This window comes from Festucalex cinctus, chromosome 18 (assembly GCF_051991245.1).
Source record: "Festucalex cinctus isolate MCC-2025b chromosome 18, RoL_Fcin_1.0, whole genome shotgun sequence".
In the NCBI taxonomy this organism is placed as follows: domain Eukaryota; kingdom Metazoa; phylum Chordata; class Actinopteri; order Syngnathiformes; family Syngnathidae; genus Festucalex; species Festucalex cinctus.
Genome location: NC_135428.1, coordinates 8,755,838 through 8,783,823, shown reverse-complemented (window position 1 = coordinate 8,783,823; position 27,986 = coordinate 8,755,838). Strand labels below are relative to the sequence as shown.

General features: G+C 39.8%; 1 protein-coding gene across 4 annotated transcripts; it reads left to right on the top strand.

Annotated features, from left to right (window-relative positions):
* Position 1: 1 nt before the first annotated feature.
* klhl13 (kelch-like family member 13) lies at positions 2 to 27,986 on the top strand. Of its 4 annotated transcripts, XM_077504892.1 has the most exons (9): positions 2 to 133; positions 943 to 1,013; positions 10,927 to 10,998; positions 14,296 to 14,437; positions 14,634 to 14,766; positions 15,390 to 15,586; positions 16,640 to 17,435; positions 19,684 to 19,797; positions 27,117 to 27,986. In XM_077504892.1, exons 2-9 carry the CDS (start codon positions 961 to 963, stop codon positions 27,602 to 27,604), a joined length of 1,995 nt encoding a protein of 664 aa, XP_077361018.1. In that variant the 5' UTR covers positions 2 to 133; positions 943 to 960; the 3' UTR covers positions 27,605 to 27,986. The 4 variants fall into 4 exon arrangements, with proteins under 4 accessions (XP_077361018.1, XP_077361020.1, XP_077361017.1 ...); XM_077504894.1 differs by lacking the exon at positions 10,927 to 10,998 and having other exon boundaries at positions 3 to 133; XM_077504891.1 differs by lacking the exons at positions 2 to 133; positions 943 to 1,013 and adding an exon at positions 4,028 to 4,379.

Genomic DNA, 27,986 nt, shown 5'->3' with positions numbered 1-27,986 from the left:
TGGATCCTCATGCGGTACCAATAAACGACAATCCGATTGGCTAAAAAATTAATGGGCGGTTCATTTTCTGTAAGTGGATTGAGGGCTTGGAAAGAAAACAAGGACGTCAGTCAGCGTTACCTCGTCGTTGAAGGTATGGAATAATTTATTTAAAGTTTTTGGAGTGTACTGAACACACATGAGATAATCGAATTAAACATCGAACACATAATATTCAGTAAACAACAGGTTGACAACTAGTCTGTCTATTAATTGGTCGGGGCAATTCAACCGGACCAAGTAGCAACTAACTATGCGACCAACTAACGCACAATAAGATCCAGATTGTTTAGCTGTTTTAAATGATCAAAATCGCGTAGCTACCAGTAAAGCCAACTGACAACATCACTGCCAATCGTTCTTAATGTATATTGAGCTAGCTAATAATAAACGTTGACGAGTTAGCTTAGCTATGCTGTTAGCATTAGCCTGCTCACTTGTGGCAACGTTCACCGTAAATGACCGGAAAATGAGCTTTATTGTAGGCTGAGAGCGCTGATCATGTAACGATGTATTGTTTTATTTGACCAATTGAAACCGCCCATCTTAAACGGCAATTTCCTTTGCTCATAAACAAGTTGGCTAACTCATGTGTACACTTTCCCTTTTCACGCATACAGTCACTTCCCATGCGTTTTACAGTACGTTGCATTGCGCCACTGAAAGGTAAAAAAAAAAACTTTCATCAGGTTATGTTGGGAGTCACATTGAAGCCTTTAGACTACATGAGACGTTGCCATTGATAGATTTTGAGGAAAGACGCCAAGCAGATATTTTTAGCTTCAATTACCCTACATCTTGATTTAGGATTAAAAAAAAAAACAACAACAAAAAAGTAAGCTGGCATATCAGCGTGGGATGTTGAATACCAATGTTGACAGTATTTTGGTTTGCTTTTGGAAGGTGTGGCCTGGCAAGGGTATGGAGCACCCTGTGCACAGAGGGGACGCAATGCCCATTGGACTGCATGACAGGTAATGTGCAATGCTATTACATAACTAAGCAACAAGTGTTTTATTGAGTGAGTTGAAATGATACCCTCAATGACGGCGGATACAATCAATTGTTGATATCAGATTGATGACAAAATAGCCCGTATATTTGCAGCGGTTATCTGGTCTGGCTTGACCTGGCAGTGTATCCCGACTATAAGTTTGTCGAACCATATGGAGAAAAGCCTTCATGTGGGTGGAATCAGAGGTGTTAATCAGGTAATACCCGATTAGGAGTTAAGGTGCTATACTTGAGGACTGTGCATAAGAACCACTGCTACAGAAGTATTGGACACATGTATACATATAGTTTGATGGAAGGTTGGTGGTTTTATTTTCTTATGGACTTCTTTCCAACCAGTGAATATATATATATATATATATATATATATATATATATATATATATATATATTTAAACAAACAAAAACACTGATGATACTGGTGTTAGCCAAAGCAAATGCCGTATTTGAATGTACCCTTTAGTTCTGTTATTTAGAGATCAAAGTAATGTGACTAGTATCTGTTTATTTAGAGCGAACTAAGAAGACTTGATAGAAGGTAAATAGCAGACGAAACCAAAGGTTTTGCATTTTAGTAAAATTTTAAAAAGTTTGACTGTCACGTTCTCATTCCGTCTTTCCATCCCAGTGTCATTAAGAAGAATAAGACTGTTAGGAAGAGCCATCATGTGCAGTGGTAACTCTGCTACATATAGCTGATGTCGTACTCCACTTCTTGAGACGCCAAACTAGTGAAGTCTGATTCAACAGCATCGGTGCTGGTCGTAGTTCAGTAGTTTCCTCCGTCTTTTTCCTCCATCGACTATGCAGCAGCTGCGAGACACATTTCTAATTTTGCCAGTGATCGGTGGGTTAGTTTCTGGTTAAATTACTGCTCTATTCACATGGACGGGCAACAAAATCCAAGCATTTCAACTGACAGAAAAAAAAAAATCAATTTCAGGTCAGGTAAGGTAAGATATGTAAGTTAAGAGACATTTTGAAGTTCCAGAAAAATGTGGCTCAAAATGAGTGTTGCTGTGTGCCACTTTGCAACCGGATAAAGTCTGTAATAGGGAAATCCCCTCTTTGCACGTAATCTTTTCCTGTTTGCCGGAATATGACAACAGTGTATTCATTGCCTCACAGAATAAGCAGCAGAGTATGGCAAAAAAAAAATATATATATATATCATTTGTGCATATTGCCATCCAAATTCTGTCTAATCATTATGAGTTGTGATGGATTCACTGTCATAGCACGTATAAAATTTCTTATGAATTAAATCTTAAAGCCCATGTGGTTACTTCAGAATTCAGACCTGACTCAATAGAATGTATTTCCTTGCATGGCATTTGCTCATCCGGGAAGGACTTGAGTTTTGGAATGTCATGGTTCGAGTGCCATCATGGAGCCAAAAAAAACGGCGCTATTTTTTTGGGTGATATGCTCGTCTGACTACTTTGCTTGACAAAGATGCATAACCTCAGCTCAGGGGCACAGTGACTCCTTGAATGCCCGATCACGCTCATCTGTCAGTCTGCTTCTCTGGTGTGCAACATTAATATATAGCAGTGTGAATTGAAATTCCCCTGGAGACATTATAATATTATGGTAATGCAATATTGCCGCCCGCTTCAGTATATGGATACAATTACACTGGAACACATGGCAGTCGAGTGAAAATGCCACATTATGTCTACTAGGAATGGACAGTCTAATTATGTTCAATAATAAAGTTTCTTCTAAACAAATTGCCTTTTGCAGTGGTAGCGATTATTTAGCGTTATTTATTCAAAAATGTGCTTGTTGTTTAGACTTGTACTGCATCATGAGAGCTGTGTCAAATATTTTGGTTACCTCAACTAGTTACTTAGTAAAACATGGTAGGAATAGCTCTCAGTATGGTGGTACACAATAACATTTTGTTAAATGAAGAGTTTCCCTTTGTTCCACTGTCCTATCAAAGCGGAACATTATTTATATCTTTTATTTTTCAACCTTCTATCAAGCTTTTGACACAGCTCTTGTATTTGTTCTCATTCTAAATTATTGCGCGAGTTGTCATGATGTGGCTGTTCGGTCTATTTTCAGTCAAAACGCTAATACGGTGTTTCACTTTTTTTTTCCCCGCTTTTTAATGGGAAAGTGGGGAGTTGATTCATGTCGATCTTCTATTGTGCAACCTTTTAGTCACCAGATTTTTAAAAGGCATCCAAGGGTTGTATGTGAAAAGTTCAGAGCTTTGTAGTATTACAGCTGGCTATATTTAGCTGATAGTCAGCGTATGACTTGTGGTATAAGTGAGGGGATGACAGATGGGGCAGCAAAGTTTTTCTTGACCTGGAGACAGTGGAATATTTGTGGACCTCCAATGTGCTGTGTTCAGCTCTGTACATTGGACCATCCCATGTGTCGTAACTTAAGTACAGTAGCACATGTGGGTGTCTCAAATTTGGAATGTTAAATGAAGAAGCGCAGGAAATTATGTCATTAAAAATTCATATTATAGTTTAGCAGCATTTTGGGTATATTCAGCTGCCCAAGTGGTTGTTGCAATAGTCATTATGCAGAGGCGGGAGTAAGTCGCAAGTAAGTATTAACCTTAACTCTATTTACTACATGTGTGTGTTTTTTTGTTTTTTTGTTTTTTTTTGAGACCCAAGTGTTCCTGACAAATTAAAAATGTTCCCCTCAATATGTTCAGAATGTTCCAGAGAGATGATTTTGCCTTCCAAAAATAACAATGGAAAAAAAAAACCCGTATCTTTTACCCAAGATCCGAACAAATTGGAGATTGATTGCCATGCTGGAGTAGATTTGTATTTTATCTTTAAAGATTCCACTGCATTGGGTCCAAAGCAACCGAACAATAATGCCCCACTGTATAGCATGACCATAGTGGCAATCACAACTGTGCTAACAAGGTGGCACTGTTGCTTAGCTACACTTGATGAACCCACGGAAGGCTGGGCTCCTTCCCCCTCCTACCACTCGACAGTGGCTTATGCAGGGAGGCGAGCAGTCGCGGTGGATGCAATCTATTGGCTTCTTGACGCTGCCGCTAATGTCACAACCCTTCCTGTAGCCCGCACTGCCTCCACCCGTGTATTTCTGTCGCCACGGCCCGCTCTCCCTCCCCCTCGGATGGTGTGGGCAGGAGTGGTATGGAAGACTGCGTTGGGAAGCTTCGCATGGAAATGGTCTTTGCCGTTGGTGTTGCTCTAGCACCATTCTGGTGACAACAACATGCCGTTGAAATGGAAAAGCGGTTCTCCTGTCAGCTGGAAATTCCCGGTGCCAGTCCTTAAGACGTCCCGGTCCTCACCGCTTTCACCTGCCTACATGTGAGTAATAGCATTCAAACACTGCTAACGTGGATTTGGGGATATTTCTGTTTGTTTCTCACTTTTGGGCTTTGGAAATTAAAATTACATTTTGAACATTTGATGCTGTCACTTTTGGTTCCAGTTTTGTGTTCTATACATGTGATTGTGGGTTTGTACAATTTAAAGAGATTAGCCTTGTCCGGAATGCATTTGGTGTTTCTCTGGCACGCTCAATTTGGCGAAAGCACCATGTCCATGACTTTTGCCATGTTCCCGTGGCTCTGTTTATTTGGAAACGGGGGCTCGCCGGCTTGGGAGGAGTCTGCCTTTGTCAGGATGTCTGGCTTGCCCTGGTTTAGAAGCTATTGTCATCTGCTACTGTTCTCGCAGGAGGGGGAGGGTAGAGCAGAAGGTCTTCACACAACCTTTTGCCATCCTCTCTTTTTTTTCCTTCTTTTCATCAGCTCTCCACTAAAGCTCCTGCTCAACATGGTTTAAGATTGAAGGAGTGAAAATGCGGGTGTGGGTTTAAATAATTTGAGGGCAAGCTAGGCCACCTCTTGGGTAAATTGTATTGGCTTTTTTTTTGGCTCAAGTGGATTTATGCAATCATCAATTATTGCGCAGATTTACTTTGGAGCTACTTATGAGCTTAATTTTGCGAGCTTAAAGAAATTCAGCTGTGTAAGACACTGCTGTTTTTTCCACTGTATAATTTTGCACTAGTGAGGTGAGGGCTGACAGATACGCACACATTCCCTCTTAAGACGTCAGTCTTTATGAATGTTGGTGCTTTATTCATGGTTTAAAAAAATATCTCTGCCTACACTCATACACATATGAAGAAAGGCCACAATAGCCCTGTCATTGAAACCGTTTGGGTCCACCCTGGTCCTTTTACATCCCCACCCAGATTTATTACAGTAGTCTGGAGATCAAACATCCCACCACTCATCATCATCATCAAGCATAATTTGTAGGGATGTAACGATAACGGCAATATCGTGATATATCGCGATATTAAAACTGCCACAATATATCGTAGTCATCAGTCAGGTTGATTTCCATTTGTGCAGTTCTAGCACCCTCTGGTGAGTAATTTTTTTTAGTGCAGTTTAATTTTCGTAAGGCATGTTTTGGCCCATATTTTTTTTAAATCCACACTAATGGTCAGATGAAGGGGGACGTAATATGCTTGTGAACCGAGTCAATATGTAAAGGAACTCGATGTGTGTTTGTATTACCAAGTAAGTGCCTCAATATCCATCCATCCATCCATTTTCTTGACCGCTTATTCCTCACAAGGGTCGCGGGGGCTGCTGGCGCCTATCTCAGCTGGCTCTGGGCAGTAGGCGGGGGACACCCTGGACTGGTTGCCAACCAATCGCAGGGCACACAGAGACGAACAACCATCCACACTCACACGCACACCTATGGACAATTCGGAGCGCCCAATTAACCTGCCATGCATGTCTTTGGAATGTGGGAGGAGACCGGAGTACCCGGAGAAGACCCACGCAGGCACGGGGAGAACATGCAAACTCCACCCAGGAAGGTCCGAGCCTGGACTCGAACCGGAGACCTCAGAACTGGGAAGCGGACGTGCTAACCACTCGACTACCGTGCCGCTGCCTCAATATTATTTACTTTTTATTTATTTTTTATTTTTTTTTATTATTATTTTTTTTTGTGTGAGCTCATTTTCTACAATATTGTGACCTCTTTGGGATTGCCAATCTTCCCACAATATCGTGATATTTATCGTATCGTGATGTTTCGATGTCGTTACATCCCGAATAATTTAATAAATAAAGTTTTTTTTATTTGTTTTTATCTCGAATCTTCACCTTCAATGTATTAAACAGGAAATGTGTCCACCATGGGTTTTTTTGCTGTTTGTTCCTCACCATAACCACACATTTTCAGTCACTTGACATTCTACAATATCAAAGTAACACAGAGAGATTTCAGTCACAGTCTGGTCAGAATCACTTTTTATGGCCAGCCTACTGCACGAAAGCACAATGAGAGCTCATCAAGAGCATGCAAGTGGCTGAGGATGGCGTTTGCGTGTCTTGTTAAGGAGGTTGTGTGCGCGCACGCTGGCAAGTGAAGCATGTCAAGCCCCGAGGCTCCACCTCACTCCGTCTCAGCAGACCGCTTGCTATTTTGAAACGTGTCTATTGTAAGCTGTGTTTTTGGGTAGGTTGATATCGGGCCCCCCAATTATAGGTTACTCTGTGGTCAGAGAAACGTCGCTCTTTGTATGTCCTTTACTGTGGAGCCCTTGAGGCTTCGGTGATATTTATAATTGCATGCTGCTAGGGTAAAGGTTATATCCACAGCAAAAGGTTTTGAATACATATGGGCTTATTTTGTTCTGCTAACTAGCTGATGTGCACAAAGCAAATTATTGCGCTATATAGAAGACTTTACAGTTGACACTTTTCCCGCAAGGCTTTTATTCAAGTGTCTGTCAGACACTCGTGCTGCAGCAAAATCTCTTGTGATGAATTTGGCAAATGGTTCACGCAGTTTGAGAAACCTGCTTCAGTACCAACCTGGGTGCTTTGATCTGTTAATCAAACTACAGTATCTGTGTTCCAAAAATAATCAAAATGTTGTCAATTTGACAGCTGACATCAGAGGCAATAAGAGCTTGAGGATTTGTTTTTTTTTGTTTTCTTTTTTTAACAGTTTCACTTTGAATCTCACTTCTACTGAATAAATAAAACTCACTTTCATGGCTCGAGATACAGACAGATTAATTAGTTGCAATGTTTTTGGCAGATATGGCCTAACTTGAAATTGAATTAAACTGCTAAACACATTCCACAACAAAGGGCCGTCTGATTACATAGCTCACTTGTTTGATGGGGAAAGTTAAAAAAAAAAAAAAAAAAAAAAAAAAATACTTTCATTAAAAAAAAAAAAAAATTGGCAGATTTTTTAGATAAAACACAATTTGCAGATAAGTTCAATAGAAGAATGATTCACTGGAAGAAAATTAAAATTTCAGAAATAGCCTGGCCAAAACCCAGACCGTAACTCACCCGGGCTGTCTAATTTGGAGCACTTTCTTTGAACGCAAACATACTCAAATATTGTATACGTTTTTTATGCTCTTTTAATTGTTTAACCAAAACATGTTCCTTTGCCATTTGAATTGTAAAAGTTATAGCCGGTCACGTGCTCATCAATATTACAACTTTTACACTTTTGCCATGCATGTTTTGTTACTTTGTGCTCTCTACAAAATGTCCGGCTGCTTGGAGATGGTTGTTTTGGCCTCTACTTTTTAACATGCTTGTCTATAATTTTCTTTCAAATCTCGAGAGAACTCTCCTCTTCACTTTCTGTCGTCCATGTTCTGTGTCGTTCATATCATGTCACCAAAAAGCACAGTGAGTATTTTCACCCTTAAAATAGGCACACTGATTATGAGTTTGAAGACACGTGTGATGCCAATTAAAGGACACCTGAGTTAAACATGGTCAAATGATTTTCAAATTTTCCTCAGATTTTTGTCTAAGCCTGTTTAATTGTTATTATTATTATTTTTAAATATATAATTCTGTTGAATGACAATTCTAAAGGAATGTTACATTTTCAATATTTTCTTGTTACTTTTTTAAGTTTCAAGTGATTTCAATGACCGTTGTGGGTTTTTCTCTAATTAACAGATCGGTCCAGAAAGCAAAGACTGTAACACAGTTCTGTGACATTCCAGATTCACTAGTTTCCATGGCCACGCTGCGGTTCTGCACTGTTGAAATTTGTAGTGTCACATCATTGTCAAAAGAAAGCCGTTTTTGCTGTGGTTGTGGTACAGTGACAACTTGTGTTCATATCTGTTCCTAAAAATGTGAAGTATCTCTAAGCAAGTACTATTTTTGTCATCTTGTGTCCTTTTTAGTTGTACGCATCCTGTTCTGGGTTGTCTTCCTTCTGCAGTATCCGTCAGGTTGATTTAGCATTTTGTGCATGTTGACAGATTGTCTACACCACCCACACGCGAGCCTTTTTTTTTTTTCCCTTTTAACTGTTTGTGGTTCAGGTAGAAGCATTTTTCTTTTGAGGTGCTCCAAATAACACACCTCTTTTTATGAAAGGTGCCAGCATACCATGGTCAAATTTTAATATTCTGCTAATTAACATTTCTCAACAATGATTAGAGTGACGATGTGGTAATTATAGGTAGTTTGACCTAGGTAAAGTGAACTGTAAGCAGTTTGTTGGAAATATCAAAATAGTCTTTTAACTCCTAAATAGTGTGTTTCTAATGTAACTTGAGTGACACGTTATGGTTTGGATGTTACAACTTTATGGATAATTTCAAGGATTTGTTTCATTTGAAGCATTTTGTCATCTAGGAAATCACTTTGGACAACAAATAATTTGTGATTCATTTTAGTTTCTCAGGCTGAATTCAAGATGGTGGTGGCGATGATGAGGTACATACATCCCCGTGATATAAATCTGCCCATGTGTACAGGTGCTGTACATTACTAAATGCAGTCTGCCTGAAGGTCTGTTTGATGGAATAGAGTTGGGAGACAGAACATTTATCAACAATACTGCAAGGCTGTGTCTTTTTTTTTTTCTTTTTTCTTTTTTTTCTGCTCAGCTGGCTTTGACTGTGCGGCAGGCACAAACAAGCAGTTTGCGATTTGACTGAACTGAGTTGTCAGTTTATCAGAAGGATGAAGTGTGTCGTTGCTGTCCAACTAGTAAGCAGGTGGAAGCTTGTTGAAAAGCAGCATGCAATGAGGCACAATATGTATAATATGGTCCTTGATTTCACCATTTGATATGGCAATGAAAGACTTCTTTTATATATAGAAAGAGACACATAGGTGCCACTAACTGCATCTTCGACTGCATTCTACATCTGCCTTTGCATTGTTGCTATTCTGAGCCAGGATTGATCTGGGAATCTGGGATGAGTTCCCCTGTGGCGGAAGGCATGTCTGAAATGTATGGCAAGAGATGTGCTATTTAAAAAAAAAAGTGTTCTTGTAGTCAAAGAAATGTACTACAGAAGGTCTGAAAAATTACTTCAGATGTGAGTGACTGAGTTAGACACTGAACGCATTCTATGAAAGTCAAATGAGGGCGCTTGTATTGCTTGTTTCATGACTGAGGGATTGCTTAGATTGCTCTTAACAGTACTTTGCCATTTTCCATCCTGCCATCCTGTGTTGACAAACCTTTAACTAACTGCAAGGTTTTGAGATGAGTAGTGTACATGTGTGTATGTCCTTGAACAAACGTTAAGCATTTTCAATTACACTCTTCCATACATGTCCCTGGGGGTGTTAAGTTTTACGGACCACAACATTGTCTGTCAGATGCCTTCCAATCTAAAATAAATGATTTCCTGACATTTCTATTGGTTCGAAGCTAGCTAAGAGTGCAAAGCTATTCTTATAAATCTTTCAAGAGCCACTGTCATCTCGCGGAAAAGCCAAGTTGACTTTAGCTTCTTAAACTGTCATTGGTAGAAGGATGTTTTTAAGCTTTCCACTGACATGAAGGGGATTTGATAGACTGCCACTTTCATTCCCTCCTTACTCATTTCTTCATTTCCCTAACACTTTTTAGTGGTTTCTTTGACTTCCAACTTTTTTTTGGTTCTCAAAACCTCAATTGGTAAATTAGGGTTACTTTATGCAGACGCAAATTGCCGCGGACCTACAAATAGGACCCTTTTTGTTGGAACGTTGTGCTAGTTTTTTATTGTTATTTTTATTTGACATATGAACTCAGAATGCAATCACCAACAGGTCTGAATTAACCTAATTTGATATTCACACAAGATGTCTTCAAATAGCGGTTATCCCTAAGGCATGCCGTCTCCCAATTTGTCACTGGGTGCGTAATCTACCCAAGAAAAATAAATGCCTCCCATAAGTAGATGCTGCCCTTTTTTTCCCTCAGGAGAAAAAAACAAAAGTAGTAACTGTAATTACTCACACATGGACATTAAAGAGTTGACCTCTAAGCCCATTTCTTTTGCCAACTGCAAACCAAAACGGCAGCACCAAAGCAAGTTAATTAAAATGCAGAGACATACAACTTCGAACAAGTCCCCCGCAGGATTAAATGATGTTTGATCGCTTGTGTTTATGCACTGGAGTACGGGGACTACTTTTTGTTCTTCCCAGTTTGACTCTGTATCTCTGCATCACATTTCTCCATAAATAGTCCGTATGACTTTGTTTTGACTTTACTTCATTGAGATTGTACGTAATAGTTGAACTAATAATCATTATCTCTTTGGGAGGAAAGTGAGGAATAAGTCTCATCTAATATTGTTCACTAATCCAAACATATGTTTGTACAAATAAAGACCCCCCCAAACCCCCGATAGACACCAACCTGCTGTTGAGTAAATAAATGCTCCCTTGCCACTATACAAGCGAATATGGCAATAGACTTGCACTTTTTTGCAAGGATTGCATCAATCAGTAGTGATCGACTCCACTTGGGTTCAACCACTGTGAGATTCCCGTTTCTCATGTTAGATGCTGTCGCTGTTGTCTTCTTTGTTTCGTTCCGGCAGCAACCAACACTCCTTTGTGGTGTGGACAAACCACTCTCTCCTCGCTGCCTGTCCGCCTTACCACCTGACAGGGTAAATGTAAATGTGCTCTTCCTGTGATTGTGATCACTGTGCGTTTGAAACAGTGGTGGTGTCAAATCCTGCTAGTTGTATCACCATCCTGTGTGACCCTTCACCTTCATTCAAAGAAACAATTAAATTGAGCAGTGGTAGCAGTGACATCTGTTTAGTATTTTTGTTTTGCTTTCAGCTAGTTCCCATTAGTCTTCCTGTTCCGTAGTATGTGAAACAAGTGGAAACCGGCTCAGTTGCTTATCCATCACACGCCCATCATGTAAATTGACATATTTTTAACATTATCAATTTGCAATAACAGTGGAAGCTTAAAGGTTGAACAAAATTAGTTTGAAATTGGTGTCCAATTGTTTTAATAAAAAAAAAAAAAAAACTCTTTAGAAATGAAAATGTTGCCAGTACTAAATCTTTATTTACCACTAACACAAAGTAGTTAGAAGTGTATTTTTGTTAGACATTTTGTGACCCTTGGTTTTCAACCTTTGAGGTTCTGCTCTTATAGCATAGATAAAACTATTTGATAGTGAGTCTTTACTGTTCTATGAAATGTATATTGTCATCACTTTTAGGAGCTCGCCAACGAAACATTGTCTTGAGATGTAATATTTTCATTCGTCAATTGTTGGTTAGTTGTTAAAGTTCGCTGCTTTCGAGCTTTCTCAGTTGGTAAGTGCTGATTTGTTGCAAAGACCTCAGAAAAAAATTGATTGTGGTCGCTTTTGTGGCAATCATGTTTTTGAAATAACAATTAAATGACCTATCCCCTTGTTGCCTTCATTATTTTATGTATTATATCTAGCTAAAGTCTGCTAATTTGAACACGAGGATGAACTATATTATTTTTTGTCAATAGCCTGGGAAATATTTAATAGTCTTCGGAAGCTTTCTGGTTTAAAAAAATATCAAATAAGAAAACTGCACAAACCATACGGGGATATACGTTTTACTAAATTGTAAATGCACATACTGTAAATGTCTCCTTTCACTTGGGGACTGAGAATTGCCTCATCGCTCCAACAAAGTTAGTATGCTCCATCTGATGGGCTCGGCCTGCGCACCAGCCTGTTTGAGACAGATTTACTGCTATGCTGTGCCAGACATTTTTGTCAAACAATATTGTATCAAAATCAGGCCAACCAGCATTTAAAGTGTGGGATACCCCTGACAATTCTGTCATCCTACCCAATGGAGGATAGCTGTAATATTTTTAAACCTTTTATTCACTGAAGGTGTGAATAAATCTCTGCACGGGGGAGATAGAAGGTTCATTGTAAGAGATTCCTTCTGGTGATAAACTGACTTCTTTATTGTTTTAAAATACTGCCTGTCTCATTACAGGAGCCTGATACCAACTGATATCCACATTAGTGTTGCCGTTTGAAACTCGGTAACAGACAGAAACGTTATCTTACTGATTTTATTATTTTAGCCAAATCTCACCACACACTAACGTTAATTTTATTAAGTATGAATGGACCTACAGCCAGGATTTTTTCATTCAAATGTTTGTTCTCTGAAACAGTAATTTCACCATTATTACTTCACTATTGTGTATCCGAGTTATTACTTTAGTATTGTATTTACCTGTAATTGTGAAGAAAAAACACGCACATTTAGACCCCAATTTCTGCTTTTGCCTCCTCCTAACTGCTAACAAAGCAACATGGTTGTTTCTAGAAACATGCTCTTAATGAATTCTAAAATCTAGTTCAGTGTTGTCCGGCCCAGTTGTTGAATAATTTTCTTTGTGCATCACACAGCACTGCACTTTGCACTCATTAGTTTCTTGCCCGAGTCTATACACAAAAATGTCACTACGCATTAAAAACGAGCGCAATCAAGAAGCCTCCAAGAGCAGCTCTGAAGCTAAGTAAGGAAAAAGTCACACAGGTCATTTGAACATGTTCACTTTATTTTTGTCATTAAATAACCATTTTATTTACGTGCACTGACATCACATTCATGGTCCACAGGCTGCAATGCAGATGCCTTGGATGGTGCAAAAGTCGAAACTTGCATGGCTGCTCCAGATTTTGGCAATAAGACAAGAGGCTACTTTCCCATTCAAAACAGCTTCCCCATTTAGGAGCATGAATATGCTCGGCACATTTACGAAATGGAAATGGTTCATCCCCTAAGAATTCTGCATATATTAAATGTTTTTCTTGGTCTCATTCTGTCTCTAGCTGTGATATTTTATATCCAAGTATAAAGGTCAACAAAAAGGTTAGAGACACATCACAAGGAATCATATCCTGTGTACGATGAACTACAAATCTCTTCAATCAAACAAACGCTTTTGATCTGTGGTGGGGGACCGCATTAAATGTTAGAGTTAACCACTGGTGAAGGTCATATTCATCTACCAGGATTTTGACATTATGTTTGTCATGTCTGGCCAGTTTTGGCATTAAGATAAGATGCCCTTTATTGATCCCCAGAGGGGAAATTCAGGATCTGCTGTTAAACCCTCGACCACATGTCTTTGATATTTCACAGTTTCTACTTATAGGTGATCATAAACAAGAATAGACTGTTTTCCATTGTTCTCCTTTTGGTAACTATTCATATATCAACCTTGAAAAAAAATTGGGCATGAGTCGAGATGAATTGATTTTTTTGCAATTTACTCTGTCCACTCGTTCCTGCAGTGTAAGGAAAACGGGGAATTATCCCTGAAGTAGCAGACAGCTTGGTCTGGATCCTCTAGCAGGGATGGCTGACAGCTGAATGAAAATGTGTGAATCGACAAAAAAAAAAAAAAAAAAAGTTGAGTATACCTGGCTTAATTTTAGGAATACTGTAAGTCCTATGAGTATTGTTAACTCAAATTTTTAGCTTCAAATCATATTCCTATACCCGTCTTTAGATCATGCCACTGATCTGTCTTAGCACCCTAAAGAACTAGGGCATTCTGGGAACCAAAAAATATATTTTTCTCTAATTATTGAAAGATGTATCACTGTTTGGTTGGTCATTTTTAGTACATTTTGTGCTGTCATGCATGTATGAGAATCTGCTTTGGTTTTTGCCGTTTGTAATTTCCAAAATGTATTTCAAATAAAATTATTGGTAATGGTGATAATTTTGATGAAGACAATTTTCATTCCATTTTAATTTCTTGTCATGATGTCACACTATGACCATCGGCATCCAGATTACATGCAATGTGGTGAAAGCACAAGCCAATCCAGCGTTTGGCAATCCCAGCTGTACTGTGTGGAGCTGAACCGGACTGTACGTTGTGGAAATAAAGGTTACACTAGTCAAACCGAATTCTCTTTCTCTTCATAGATCCCTCGTGGAGGACGACGACACTCACATGAAAGTGGCTCTGGGCTACGGTGATATGGGCATCTGTGCTCACCTTCAGGCATCAAAGACTGGAAACACACGTTTTTTCACAAGCAACACTCACAGCTCAGTGGTTCTTCAGGTGGGCGCTCAATTCAGGCTGTAACCTTGAGAGGCAAATAGAATTCTTCTCTATATCTTTTTAGTATTGTATCATATGAAATATTTAATAATAAGAAATTGGAAACTTGGAATGTTTCATCTTTTGGAGTATGTATTGACCAGGGTTCATAGGATAGTCTACTGCGCCAACGACATCTGTCATTTCTCTGTTGTAGGGATTCGACCAGCTGAGGATAGAGGGACTGCTATGTGATGTCACTTTGGTGGCTGGCGATGGCGACGAAGCCTTCCCCGTTCATCGAGCAATGATGGCCTCCTCCTCTGACTATTTCAAAGCCATGTTCACAGGTGGGTCAGGAATGATTCAGAATATTTGCTCCTCCTGTATCCTTCTACTATAATTTGTGTGTGGGATGTGCATCGATGATTCATTAAATGGCTGGTTAATCTTTTTTTCCCTCTATTGTATTCTTAAGTAAACCTTTTTTTTTCTTTCAATTATTCATGAACAAAGCCATGCTTTGACACAGTACCAGTTATGTCACTATTACTTGTTCTGCTAAAAATGACCTCGTGCTTGCAGCCCACATCATTGTGGGAATCTGAATGCCCAGATATTAAGAATTAGCTGTGATAAGGTTGTTGGTGCAAAATTATATGTACCGGCTGACAGTGGTATCACATAAAACAATATGTAAGCCTTTCATGCTGTTTTTTGGCGTGAAAGTATATTAATAGCAAATGTTTTTTAAGGATAAGAGATGTGATATGCACATGGACACTGGATGCATTTATAAAACCAAATTCTTTAGAACTGAATTTGTTCTTAAATGTAACTCTTTTATCCTCCATCCTGAAACATCACATGGATACAGCTGCTCCCAGACCTGTCAATCAAAGAAGATTATGTATTAGTTGTGTGGCAGGCAGCATCTCCTTTTTGCTTATCCCTCTGCTTTGCCCTGATGCAGGTGGAATGAAAGAACAGGATTTAATGTGCATCAAGCTCCACGGAGTTAACCGAATAGGCCTGAAGAAGATCATCGACTTCATCTACACAGCCAAGTTGTCGCTCAACATGGAGAATCTGCAAGACACACTCGAGGCAGCCAGCTTCTTACAAATCCTTCCAGTGTTGGATTTCTGCAAAGTTTTTCTTATATCTGGGGTAAGCTTTACTACAGTGCAATATTGTCACCAATTGTACAGTACATTATTTTGAATGCCCCTTTGTTTGTTTTTTTCGTTAGCTACCTGTTTACTTATTTACGATGTAAATTAATTTTTGATGTTTATATCCATTAATGGCAGTGAATGAGTCAAAGAACTTATCTCGCTTTTGAATGACTGAATGGGGCTACATTGAAGTTATACATAGAGCTGTCACTATCAAATCTTTCTAAAATCGATTATTGTATCAGGCAGTTCCCCTGCCCCCATTTTTTGTTTTTTTTTGTTTTGTTTTGTTTTTCGTAAATTAAAAATATCTATATTTTGTTGATCCACTAAGGCTGAACGTGATTTGATTTGAGTGGCCATAATTACTCATGAAATCATATTTACATATGCATTACTAAACACCAACAAAACTAGCCTATGCTAAACAGCAATCGCTATTAACACGAGCGTGCTAGTGATTACGATTTAAGGTGAACAAACAGTAACCTCATCATATCTACATGAGTTGAATTGAGTGGATATAACTACTAATTATTTGTCTTCTGTCCGCGAGCATTATTAGCCAATGCTAAACGGTTAGCAGTCGCGATTAGCATTAGCGCGCTAATGTTTACCTTATAAGTGATAACCAAACACTAACCATCGTTTAACTCACAAACTTCACAAATACATCTACATTAATTAAATTACTGGATATAAATACAAATTATTATCTTCTGTGCATGTGTATTATTAAACACCAATAAAATTAGACTTTGCTAAACGGTTAATCGCGATTAGCATTAGCACACTAGTGAGTCCTATTTAAGCTAAACAAACAATACCATTTAGTTTACACATCACATTATACATGTAATAGTGCCTTTAAAGTGACACTCGACTTTTTTCCGCACCTCTAGTCATACATTTCTATTATTTCTCATGGTATTAATTCCCAAATTGGTAGCTCATAGTGAGTTAGTTATGTGTGTAAACCCAAAAAAAAAAAAATCTACTATTCAAATCACTGGTCCGGCTAAATTTGCATCATCACCCTTTGCAGGTTTCCCTTGACAACTGCGTCGAGGTGGGTCGCATAGCAAACACTTACAACCTCACAGAGGTGGACAAATATGTCAACAATTTCATCTTGAAAAACTTCCCCTCACTTTTGGGCACCGGCGAGTTTGTCAAGCTGCCGTTTGAGCGCTTGGCCTTTGTGCTGTCCAGCAACAGCTTGAAACACTGCACCGAATTGGACCTCTTCAAGGCGGCATGCCGCTGGCTCCGCTACGAAGACAGTCGCATGGACTACGCCTCCAAGCTCATGAAGAACATCCGCTTCCCCCTCATGAACCCGCAGGAGCTCATCAACCACGTGCAGACGGTGGACTTCATGCGCACGGACAACACGTGCGTCAACCTTCTCCTGGAAGCTAGCAACTACCAAATGATGCCCTACATGCAGCCCGTCATGCAGTCGGAACGGACAGCCATCCGCTCGGACAGCGCCCACCTGGTCACGCTGGGCGGCGTCCTGCGGCAGCAGCTCGTGGTGAGCAAGGAGCTGCGTCTGTTTGACGAGAAGGCGCATGAATGGAAGGCACTGGCACCCATGGACGCGCCGCGCTACCAACACGGCATCGCGGTCATTGGCAACTTCCTCTACGTGGTGGGGGGCCAAAGCAACTACGACACCAAAGGCAAGACGGCGGTGGACACCGTGTTCCGCTACGACCCTCGCTACAACAAGTGGATGCAGGTGGCGTGCCTTAATGAGAAGCGTACCTTCTTCCACCTCAGTGCACTCAAGGGACACCTCTATGCTGTCGGTGGGAGGAATGCGGCTGGAGAGCTTGGTGAGTTTGTTTGTTTGTTTGTTTTCTCCCCAGTTTCTTCCCTTCTATCATAAACAAATATTGCACAAGATTAGATACTTGAATTAAAAGGACTTCTCTTGGAAAGTCCATGTGGTTTAATAACCAAATTTTTATATTAGTTTTTTTTCTTTCCCACATATGAAGGCATTACAGGAAATATACTGTAAAAACACAACCCAAAAAATAATTGCTATCGATTGGAGATATCTGTAATGTCATTGGGATTTCCACACATAGTCACATTATCCTGTCCTCATGTACACGTTTCAACTTCAATATTTTCAACTTGAATGCCAAAGTATTAATACAGTAACAATATATTAGCAACTAAAAACTAGGGTTGTTTGATAACATTTTTTTATTCGAACGATACCAGTACGAGCACTCAGTCAATAATATCAAAACTTCATCATCTGTAGGCCTTAACATCTGTCAGTGGCAAAAAAAAATAAAAAAATTAAAATCCTCGCCAAATGTGAACCCTGCTTAGTTTATGCATGTAAAATATTGAGTCTCAGTAATTGTGGTCCCCACTGTACCACCCAATATTTGAACTGAGGTTTTAGAAAATGGCCACCACTGAAGCATTCATCTTTTCTGAGGTTATAATTAGACTAAAGACCCCAATTCAGTGGCTGTCCACCTAATGGCCAATTCCGACTTTTCCATGTTCTGCATGTTACAATTATGTCTTGCTCTCTCTCTATCTTTTTACTCTCTCTGCTGGTGCTCCTACCATTGTGTGAATATGAATCTAAACAGAGCAAAGGCATTATGTAGTGATGTAATTAAATCCATTTTTTTGAAGATGTTCTTTTGAACCACATTGTTGGATTTGTGGGTTTGGCCCGGACCTTGAGGCATTTAGTTAGGCAAAGTAATTATAGTACGTCTCAGTCACACCAATGAGAGAATTCATCTTGTGACTGGTTTCTTTCTATGGATGTCTTTTAAGGTCAATGGTGGCAATGCAATGAAATATGTCAAGTTGTTTTTAATGGTTTTTTAGGATTAAATCCCATCTTTTTACGACCTTCTCTAATAGGTCTTTATCAAGCAGAGTGTTCCAAGTCAGCAAGGTTCCCTTTTTATTAGTGCCCATCAGTCAGTCTCTCTTTTTGTGGTCTTTTCCAACAAAGCAATCTCAAGCTAAGCTTTATGCATTTTTTTTCCTCTTTCTTGCCTCTTAATCCCCTGAGATTATTGGGACTAATCGGCCTCCGCAGAACACTTGTCGCTTGCCGATCCAATTACTGGGTTCTGTCCCTTGTGTTTTCGGCCAAATTTGAAGGTCACAAAAATACCGTGGCTCGATTCACTGCTGCCAGTTCTCTCCCGGCTGCCCACTGGTTCCATTATGATTTGTGAGGGGAGGGGGAAAAAAAAAAAGGAAACCTGCAGGCTATTAAGGTCACGCTAATCACAATAGGGCTTTTCATCTGATAACTAGAAAGAAAGCATGCCAGCAAACATGATGTTCTGGTGTAAATCTTCAATGTTCAAGTGTTTACGCTTCTTCTATTGAGTGACTGGAAAGCTCAAGGTCACTTTTAATGACCAGTGATGAGTGGGCAAAGTATTCATTCGTCCCACCCACTGAGAAAAACCCTCTGCTTGCCTGTGGGATAGATAAGACTCACCAGTAAACCTTCTGACTAATTTCATTATTTCTCATAGTTTTGTTGTGGTATTAAAATGACACAAGCCATAAAAGTTGCACCACTAAGTGTTGTTTGATAAAAACCTTATATTGTATTCAACTTCGCAATATTGTAATAATTGGGTGCAATCTCTTTTCCTTCTGCTGTCAATTTTTTCTCTTTATGCAGATGTTGCATCGCTAATAATGCTCTGCACAGCCTTCAGTTCAAACTTACTCTCATTTTATGAAGAAGAAAAAAAAGACGCACAAACTCACAGAACTTACAAAACCTGTAAACATCATTCCATGAATGATCACAGGGTTTCTTTTCCAAATCGTTGCGAGTTTTTTGAAAACATCCTCGGGAACTTTGACAGAAATGATTTCACAGTCTTACTATCTTCCAATTTCCTGTTCGCGCTCCCTGCTGATGTGGTTTTTAGGATGCGCCGCCCGCGTTTCAAAAGTTGTGTTTCAGCGCCCACGCTGAGACCCTCCAAGGCCTCATTTGCTGCTGTTTGTCGTCCTCAGTTGTGTCTTGACCTACTTTATACTAATATGTTTCCTTTTCCCCTGTCTTTAAAGCGACTGTGGAGTGCTACAACCCAAGGACGAATGAATGGACGTACGTTGCCAAAATGAATGAGCCACACTATGGCCATGCTGGGACGGTGTATGGTGGCTATATGTATATTTCAGGTAAGTTAACTTGCAACCACAATTGACAATTTGTGTCTCATTTTAAATGCATTATTTTCAATAAGCCTTCAAAGCTGTGAAATGTGTCTTGCCATTTGTATTAACTTCATTTTTATTCTTGATTAAATTGTGTGGGAGACCAAGGTTGTGCTCATAATAGTATTTTAGTAGCCGGGTCTAGGCCAGCACACACACAAAACAAGGCTCTTTGCCTGTATTTGAGTTCACAATGACATTTTCATCATCAGACCTTAGTAAAAATCAGTGGAAAAACATAACCTTTTCAGACTGTATGAGTTGAGTTTTTTTTTGTTTTTTTTTAAAGCAAATGCTTTGTGCATTATTTTGTATGTTATTTCTGTGAGCTCAGATGTCACAAAAAGCTTTTAAAATGTACACTGTGTTCCAAATTATTAGGATTATGCTGTTTTTGTCTATTTTTGACCATCTGTGTTTATAATTTTTTATTTATTTATTTTTTTTAAACAACCACCAAAATAAGGGTAGTATTTTCCCCAAAATTATTCAAAATTTTGTGTTGTAAATTATGCACAATAGTTAAAGATGCTCTGCATGATCTCAAAAGGTAGGAGAGATGATGTTTGCCAGCCTTTAAAGAGAAACTAAACCAAAAAGAAAAAAAAAAATCTTTACAATAATATGTTCAATGCAGCCCCACTAGGCTAAATATGGCTTTCTGGTTAATATTGCATTAGTGGAATATGAGTTAAGCGCATTTTTATCTATATCAGGAGGTGGCCATCTTGCCACTTGCTGTCGAGTGAAAATGACATCACAGTTGCTCCGAACTCGGGTAACAACCAATCATAGCTCAGCTTGAGAAAACAGGTGAGCTGTTGCCTGAGCAACTGTGATGTCATCTTCAGTCGACATCAAATGGCAAAATGGCCGCCCCCTGAGATGGATAAAAGTGGCTGGATTTTGCTTCATAACTCCTATTCCACAAATGTAATATTAATCAGAATGTTATGTTTAGACTTAGTGAGGTCGCATAACATATTAATGTCAAAGAAATGGTTTAGCTTGACTTCCCTTTTAAGTTTTGTAGCTTTACACCCATTGCGGCTAATGCTTCAGTGGTATTTTTTGCGGGGGTTTTTGTGTTGAATTGTGCATGAGAATTATTGTGAAAGGCAGGAAGTTCTTTTCATGTCATGATGACAGAGTATTCAGTTAGAAATTCCACCTTTTATGCAGAGGTTAGTTTGACACCATAGCCCAAATGCCACGTATGTCACCTGTTTTCGGGACATAGTGACCTTTCAACGACCATCCACAACTCCATCTTGATCATTCAAAATACACTGTTACAAAATTAGTTTGGAGCCAAATTTCTAATGTTTCTCCTTGAGAGATCGGTTAGGTGGCAGAACGACTGCAAACCTTTGGAGGCTCCCACACTGAGAGGTTCTTGGCACACCAGGGACGACAGCGGCTTCAATTCAAGTCCCTGCTCGCTGCTTATCTGTGGTTATTTAACAGCTGCTCTTTTAATAGGATGCATTTTCCTGACAGAAACTTTCCTTAATATGACTTTATCTGAATGAACCCGTTTGCTCTCTGAGTCAATTATTTAACAGTCCGATTTTCATGGAACGTCAGCGTTTTAATCCTGGACCAATTTATTGGCATCAGACTATTCCTCACTTTCCATCACCAGAAAGAACCTTCTTTTTACCTAATATTAATATAAAGTTAGTTGTTTAATAATGTACAAAAACCTTCTTAAGCATTTTTCATTTAATCATCAAACCTCTGAGGTTTTAATCATGCTCAAGTCAACACATTAAGTAAATTTGAGACCACAAAACAATGATGGTGTTCTCGCTGGCCCAAATGAATCTCACTCTCAGGGCATTCGCACCAGAGTTGGTTGTAGCAAACCAAACGTGGTTGATGTGCAAGTGTGAACACAGCCAAAGGGTGCTTTCACACTTGGACTCTTTGGTCTGTTTTAATCAAACTCTTTGCTTTCCCACTTGGTACAATTTGTTTGGTCAGGTGTGAACACAATTATTTGGTTATGGACCAAATCATTTGTACCAGGCCACCTGTGGCTCCAAACAAACTACACACAGTTTAATTACGGGGAATAAGCCATTTAGTCATTTAGAAAATGTAATTGGTGTATTCAGAAATGACCTTTTCCAAGTTGTCCTCTTCCAGGACACTACAGTGGTGGGTGTACGATGTTTTTATTTGCACATTTTCACTCCATGGTTAATGTTTAAAAGAAGCTTCTTTTCCACTTTTCTCCTGTCTCTTGCTGACAAATGAGAGAAGAGCACAATCGATGGTTGTTGTGACACATTTTTGTTTTGCTCAGATTTCTACCTTTCGGGGGAGAGGAAGCAATTTCTTTTGACAGAATTGGACCAGAGCAATCAAAGTACCAATAGATGTAAAAGAAGACTAAGACACAAGACAAAAGCAAGAGACTGATTGATTTTTTTTTCTTTAAGACATGTAAGGCCCTTGAACCGATTCATCTTTTTACATCTGTTTGGTGGGTAAAGATAGGCTTGAGCGTTGGTCTTTTCGCTTGCTTCATTTTAGGTGTCACACCCGTAGTTGTTCACTTCATGGGATTGAAAACAGCATATCCTGCGCTATGGAGATGAGCCCTAGTTTCTCTCTGTGTGACTAATCCTGAGCAAATTTTTACAACGAAAGTAAGGGGGGGGTGATAACTGGATGAAGTCTGTGTGGGAGGTGTCACATGGAAGATCCTGTGTGTTAATCCGCACTGGCTGTGGGTACTTGTGTTCTTACAGCAACATACATGATGAGACTGACAGTTTTTAGCGGCGCTTGTTTTTCGGGCTTACGTTTTCGGAATCGCTTTGATGCAGTCAGGTTAGTTTGAGAGAGAGCGGCTGAGCATGATCCTCCAAAGGAACACACATTAGTAGTTTGACTAATGCTCAGACAGCACCTGCACATTGGAGCCGACTCGGAGTAGTTAAGAAGTGGCATATTCATCTTAGACTTAGAAAGGGGAAGTCAACTCAAAAAATGTCTTTACATTATGTTGTATGCGCTTCCACTAGTCTGAACACGGCATTCAGATTAATATTGCCATTGTAGAATATGAATTAAGTTTCAGAATCCACCAGTTTTTATCCATTTTAGGGGGCTGCCATTTTGCAACTTCCTGTCTCCTGAAAATGACATCAGTTACTCAGGTAACGGCCAGTCAAATGCTGCATTCGAGGATGGTCGGAAGTCGGACTTTTCTGAGTTCAAACCAGGAAGTTTACAGTCCAATTTTCCAGTTCATCAAACAATTAAGCGATGAGTAACAGTGGTCACAGGACCACTAATCTGCTTTTAGCCAACGACCTCTCATTGGCTACAGCCCGCAGGGTTGCATTGCGAATACATTTTCTTCTGCTGCATTAATTTGAAGCAGTGCATGCCTTCCATCCAACATGCATTCATTTTAGTGTAGTTGGGTAAAATGAAATACAGAGTAGGGCTACTCGATTATGGGGAAAAATAATAATCATGATTATTTTGGCAATAAAGGAAGTGATTGTTTTTTGTTTTTTTTATTTATTTTTTTGGTGCAAAACAAGTAAATGTAGAAGCATTTCAAAAGATTAAGACCAATATAAAAAAAAAAAAAATAGAACACTATAATTATTTAAGTTCTTTTTGGATCAAACAGAATTTATAATAATATATATTTATAAAAATATATATTTATTTATTCATGTTAGCAAAAACTTGGAGTGCAGCATGTGCACTCCAAGTTTTTGCTGCATTAATTTGAAGCAGTGCATGCCTTCCATCCAACATGCATTCATTTTAGTGTTGAGTTGGGTAAAATGAAATACAGTAGGGCTGCACAATTTATGGGGAAAATAATAATCACGATTATTTTGGCAATAAATGAAATGAATATTGTTTGTTTTTTTTGGTACAAAACAAATTTATAAGCATTTAAAAATATTAAGACCAATTTTTAAAAAATAGAAACATAATTATTTAAGTTCCTTTTGGACCAAACAGAATTTATGATAATAATATATATTTATGATAATATATATTTATTTATTCATGTTAGCAAAAGCTTGGAGTGCTGCATGTGCACTGTGCAGTGGGACATTTATTTTTTTAGGACAAAACAAGAAAATGTTTAAATGTAAAAAAATATTAAGACAAATAAAACTCTTTGAAACACTATAATTGTATAAATTCTTTCTCAATTTTTGGATGAAACAATTTATTAAATTCGATATTTTAAAATGTAAAAAAAAAAGTGCAAATTTATCAATTTAAACAACTCAAAAATTAGTATTAATCTTTTTTAACGGTTATTGTGATTTTGCGGAGTGTAATAATTTCACAGAGTATCACAGAGACCATATTTTTTGTATTTTATTGGTAATAGAATAAACTGGATTGTGGGCAGCACAGTGGATGAATGGTGAGCGTACTTTGATGAGTTGTATTGTGCTGGTGCATGTGATGAGAAGGATTTGGAGTGTTTCCAAAAGTTTCATTTGAAAGCTATCTTAGATTTCAAGTACCGCTTCTGGAAAAAGTCTCAAATATAGCGCAGGGCTTTAAATGCTTAAGGCCAGGTAAATGGCCAATTAGAGAAATTTTGTTGCACCGAGGCCCTGCAGCACCCTGGGGGTCTCGGGTGGGGATTAGAGCCGCTGTGCAAGGTGATCCACGCCGAAGTGCACTTCTGTGTTGGTCTGTCACGGCGGATCAGCTCCCGTTGTACGGCCGCGCCGCTCGGCTGTCGGAAGCGATTCTGTCAGCTGGATGAACCTGACACATGCACTCAGCCCACGGACCGTCACAGCTCAAGTGGCGTGGCGCGGTTCAAGATGCGAGTCGCGGAGCGGCGAGAGCCACGGCGCCGCCGCACCGCAGTGCGAGCATGCGGTTGAAGACGCTTTTTCCACTTTACTCACCTCAAATGACCAGTTTTAGTCATATTTAACGTTTCTGATCATCCGACGAGGAATGTACGAAGCGATGCGATAAGATGCCTTATGCTTGTTGTAGGTTACACGAGGTTAAGTGTTGGCTTTCACACAACACGCCTCCAAGAAGCAGTGGGCTGACTGAGGAGGTGCGAAGGATGATTGTACAGCACTTTTGTATAAAAATCAGCCATTCTGGTGCTGTGTCTTCTGAAGGGTTGTCTTTTTATTTAATGTAAGCTCTCATATGTTTTAGGCTGATGGCCAGACATTGAACCTGACTATGTGAAGAGTTTGTTTGTTTGTGGGGAAACCGGTGAATGATGAGTGCATCTTGGAAGGAAATCAGAAATTACCAGTTAACCAAAGGCCATATTTTTGTTTATTCATTCATTCATTCATTCATGATTTAAACAAGCTTTGAGTTTGTTGTTTGACAACTTCCCACTCATTTATAACTAGAAGTAGAATGTCACACAGAAGAGTACAGACCAAGTCTAAGCATTTGTGTCCTGTTTTTTGTTTTTGTTTTTTTTTCCCCCCAGTTTTCAGACTGGTACATTATTAAAAAATAAATAAATGAATAAAACATCTTGAATCTACTTTTCTTAATCTCCGCCAAATCAAATAGCTTTTTGTGTCTGCCACCTGCTACCACAAAGTTTTATGGAAACTAGTTGGACAGTTTTTGTATATGAACTTGGCAAAGGTAATACATTATTTTTTTTCTGAAGTTTTATGTAGATTTAATGTTCGATTCTTTAAAATCGTTTTATCATGCCAGCAGGCCCACCATGTTAAAAATGTTTACGGCAGGATTTACCATTTATTTTGGGATTTTTAGTGTGTTTCTATGCAGTGTGTAGTCCACTGGCAAAACTGCCTACCTCAAATTGGACAAAATTGACACATTTTTAATCAGGAAAACAGACCAGATAAGCCTTTTTTTTTTTTAAACACATTTAAAGGGGAAGTCAAGTTTAAAAAAAAATTAAAAATAAATCTGTACAATATGTTCTTTGCAGCTCCAATAGTCTGAACACAGTTTTCTGATTTAATAGTTTGTGGAATAAGAATTAAGCAGCAAAATCCACCTGTTTCTATCCATCTCAGTGGCGGCCATTTTGTCTTTCGCTGTCAACTGAAAATGACATCACAATTGTTCAGGTAACAAACCAATCACTGCTCATCCTGCAAATTTCACATTGCCAAACACAAACAACAGCCTGGGCTTGATTGGTCTGTACCTCAGCGCTGCAATGTCGTATTCAGTTGACGGCAAATCCCAAAATGGCCGCTCCCTGAGATGGAGAAAATGGATAGATGTTTCTGCTTAAAGGGATACTTAAGTCGTTGAGACATTTTCAGCAATGAAAAGTTAAGATTTTGTCAAGAATTAATATGATATTATGTTTTATGTCCAATTAATGCCTTTAATAACACATTGGGCCATGATTGATCATTACCTGTTTTCGTGAGCATGCGTGATGTCATCTTTAGTCGACAGCAAGTGGCAAAATGTGTTTTCAAAGGTATAAATTGTACATGAAAAGCAATGAAGTTATCAGATTAATTATGACAAAATATCTTTTTACTGATAAAAATGGTAAAATGAGTCATTTTGGGAACTACACTATCCGTAGTATCCCTTTTTTGCTTCGTCTTTTATCAGATCATAAAATTGAAATGTAAAAAATATATTGATAAGTGATTGAAAAAGGAGAAGAAAAAAAAAGAATGCTAGCGGGATTCATGTGGGCCGGTTGTTGAAAGAAAGTCTGACTTGATCACTTGAGTAGGCGCCACATCGGCAGCCCGAAACGGCGGCTCAAGCTTCTTCAATCGAGCGAGCACGCGATCTGTGGGCAGCATCCGAAGCGCTTTCTGCTGTGGATTCGCCGCAAATCTTGGCTGCGCTCGCTCCGAGTCTTTCTGCCTGGGGGCGGGTGGGGTGCGAGTGGGGCGGGGATGGGCTGGCTTCTACCCAAATGCATGCTGGGATTGTGTTCCTCTTTATTTTAAGCCTTCCCTGTAGACATGTCCTGTTTTTTTGTTTTTTTTTCCGCCTTTCCTCCCCACTTTGCCTCAGCTTTGTGCGTCTCGACGTCTCCAGTCTGTTTGTGCATGTTTGCGTGAGCGCATTGTGGCCCGCCGCTTTTGTAGTCATCAGTTCACTGTAGAGTGAATGCCAAATGACTTGAGTCCCCCCCCATCCTTTAATGCGACCATATTTTTCATCCGCTTGGCCCGCTGGCACATGTGAGAGAGCGAGCGAGTCAGATTGGCCGATCCCATCACACTTTCCGCCTCTGGTGGTTGGCGCGGAGGCTAATTAGCCCTCTCTTCTCGCTCCAGGCGGCATCACTCACGACACCTTTCAGAAGGAGCTGATGTGCTTTGACCCAGATGCAGACAAATGGACCCAGAAGGCGCCCATGACCACCGTGCGCGGGCTCCACTGCATGTGCACGGTGGGCGACCGCCTCTACGTCATCGGCGGCAACCACTTCCGGGGCACGAGCGACTACGACGACGTGCTCAGCTGCGAGTACTACTCCCCCGCCCTGGACTTATGGACGCCTATCTCCCCCATGCTGCGAGGCCAGAGCGACGTGGGCGTGGCCGTGTTTGAGAATAAAATCTACGTGGTGGGCGGATACTCGTGGAACAATCGCTGCATGGTGGAAATAGTTCAGAAGTACGACCCCGAGAAAGACGAGTGGCACAAAGTGTTTGACTTGCCCGAGTCGCTCGGCGGGATTCGAGCCTGCACGCTCACCGTGTTCCCGCCCGAAGATATCTCGGGCTCGCCGTCCAGGGAGTCGCCGCTTTCAGCGCCTTGATGAGTAATGGGGGGAGCCCTATTTTGGTCACACCCCCGTAACCCAGTTAACGCCCCAACAAACACATATAGACGTTGTTTGCACTTCCTCTGCGTCCCTCAGTTGTGCAGAAGCCCCTCGAGCGGTTAAGCCGACGTCCCGCTACACTAACGGCAACCGATTTCCACCTTAATACAAAAGGGACTTTGCAAATCAACTTTTCTACCTGATTTCGCTGCCTGTCGTATGTCTCGATTGGCGTTGAGGGTCACCAGGACAAGCTCAGGGCTCGGACCAGGCCCACCTAAACAGCACTCCTTCAGTTTTACTTTCCTGCGATTGCTACAAAACTGTTAACAAAAGTGGTGTTTTCTAAATTTAATAAACACGGTTTTTAAAGTAA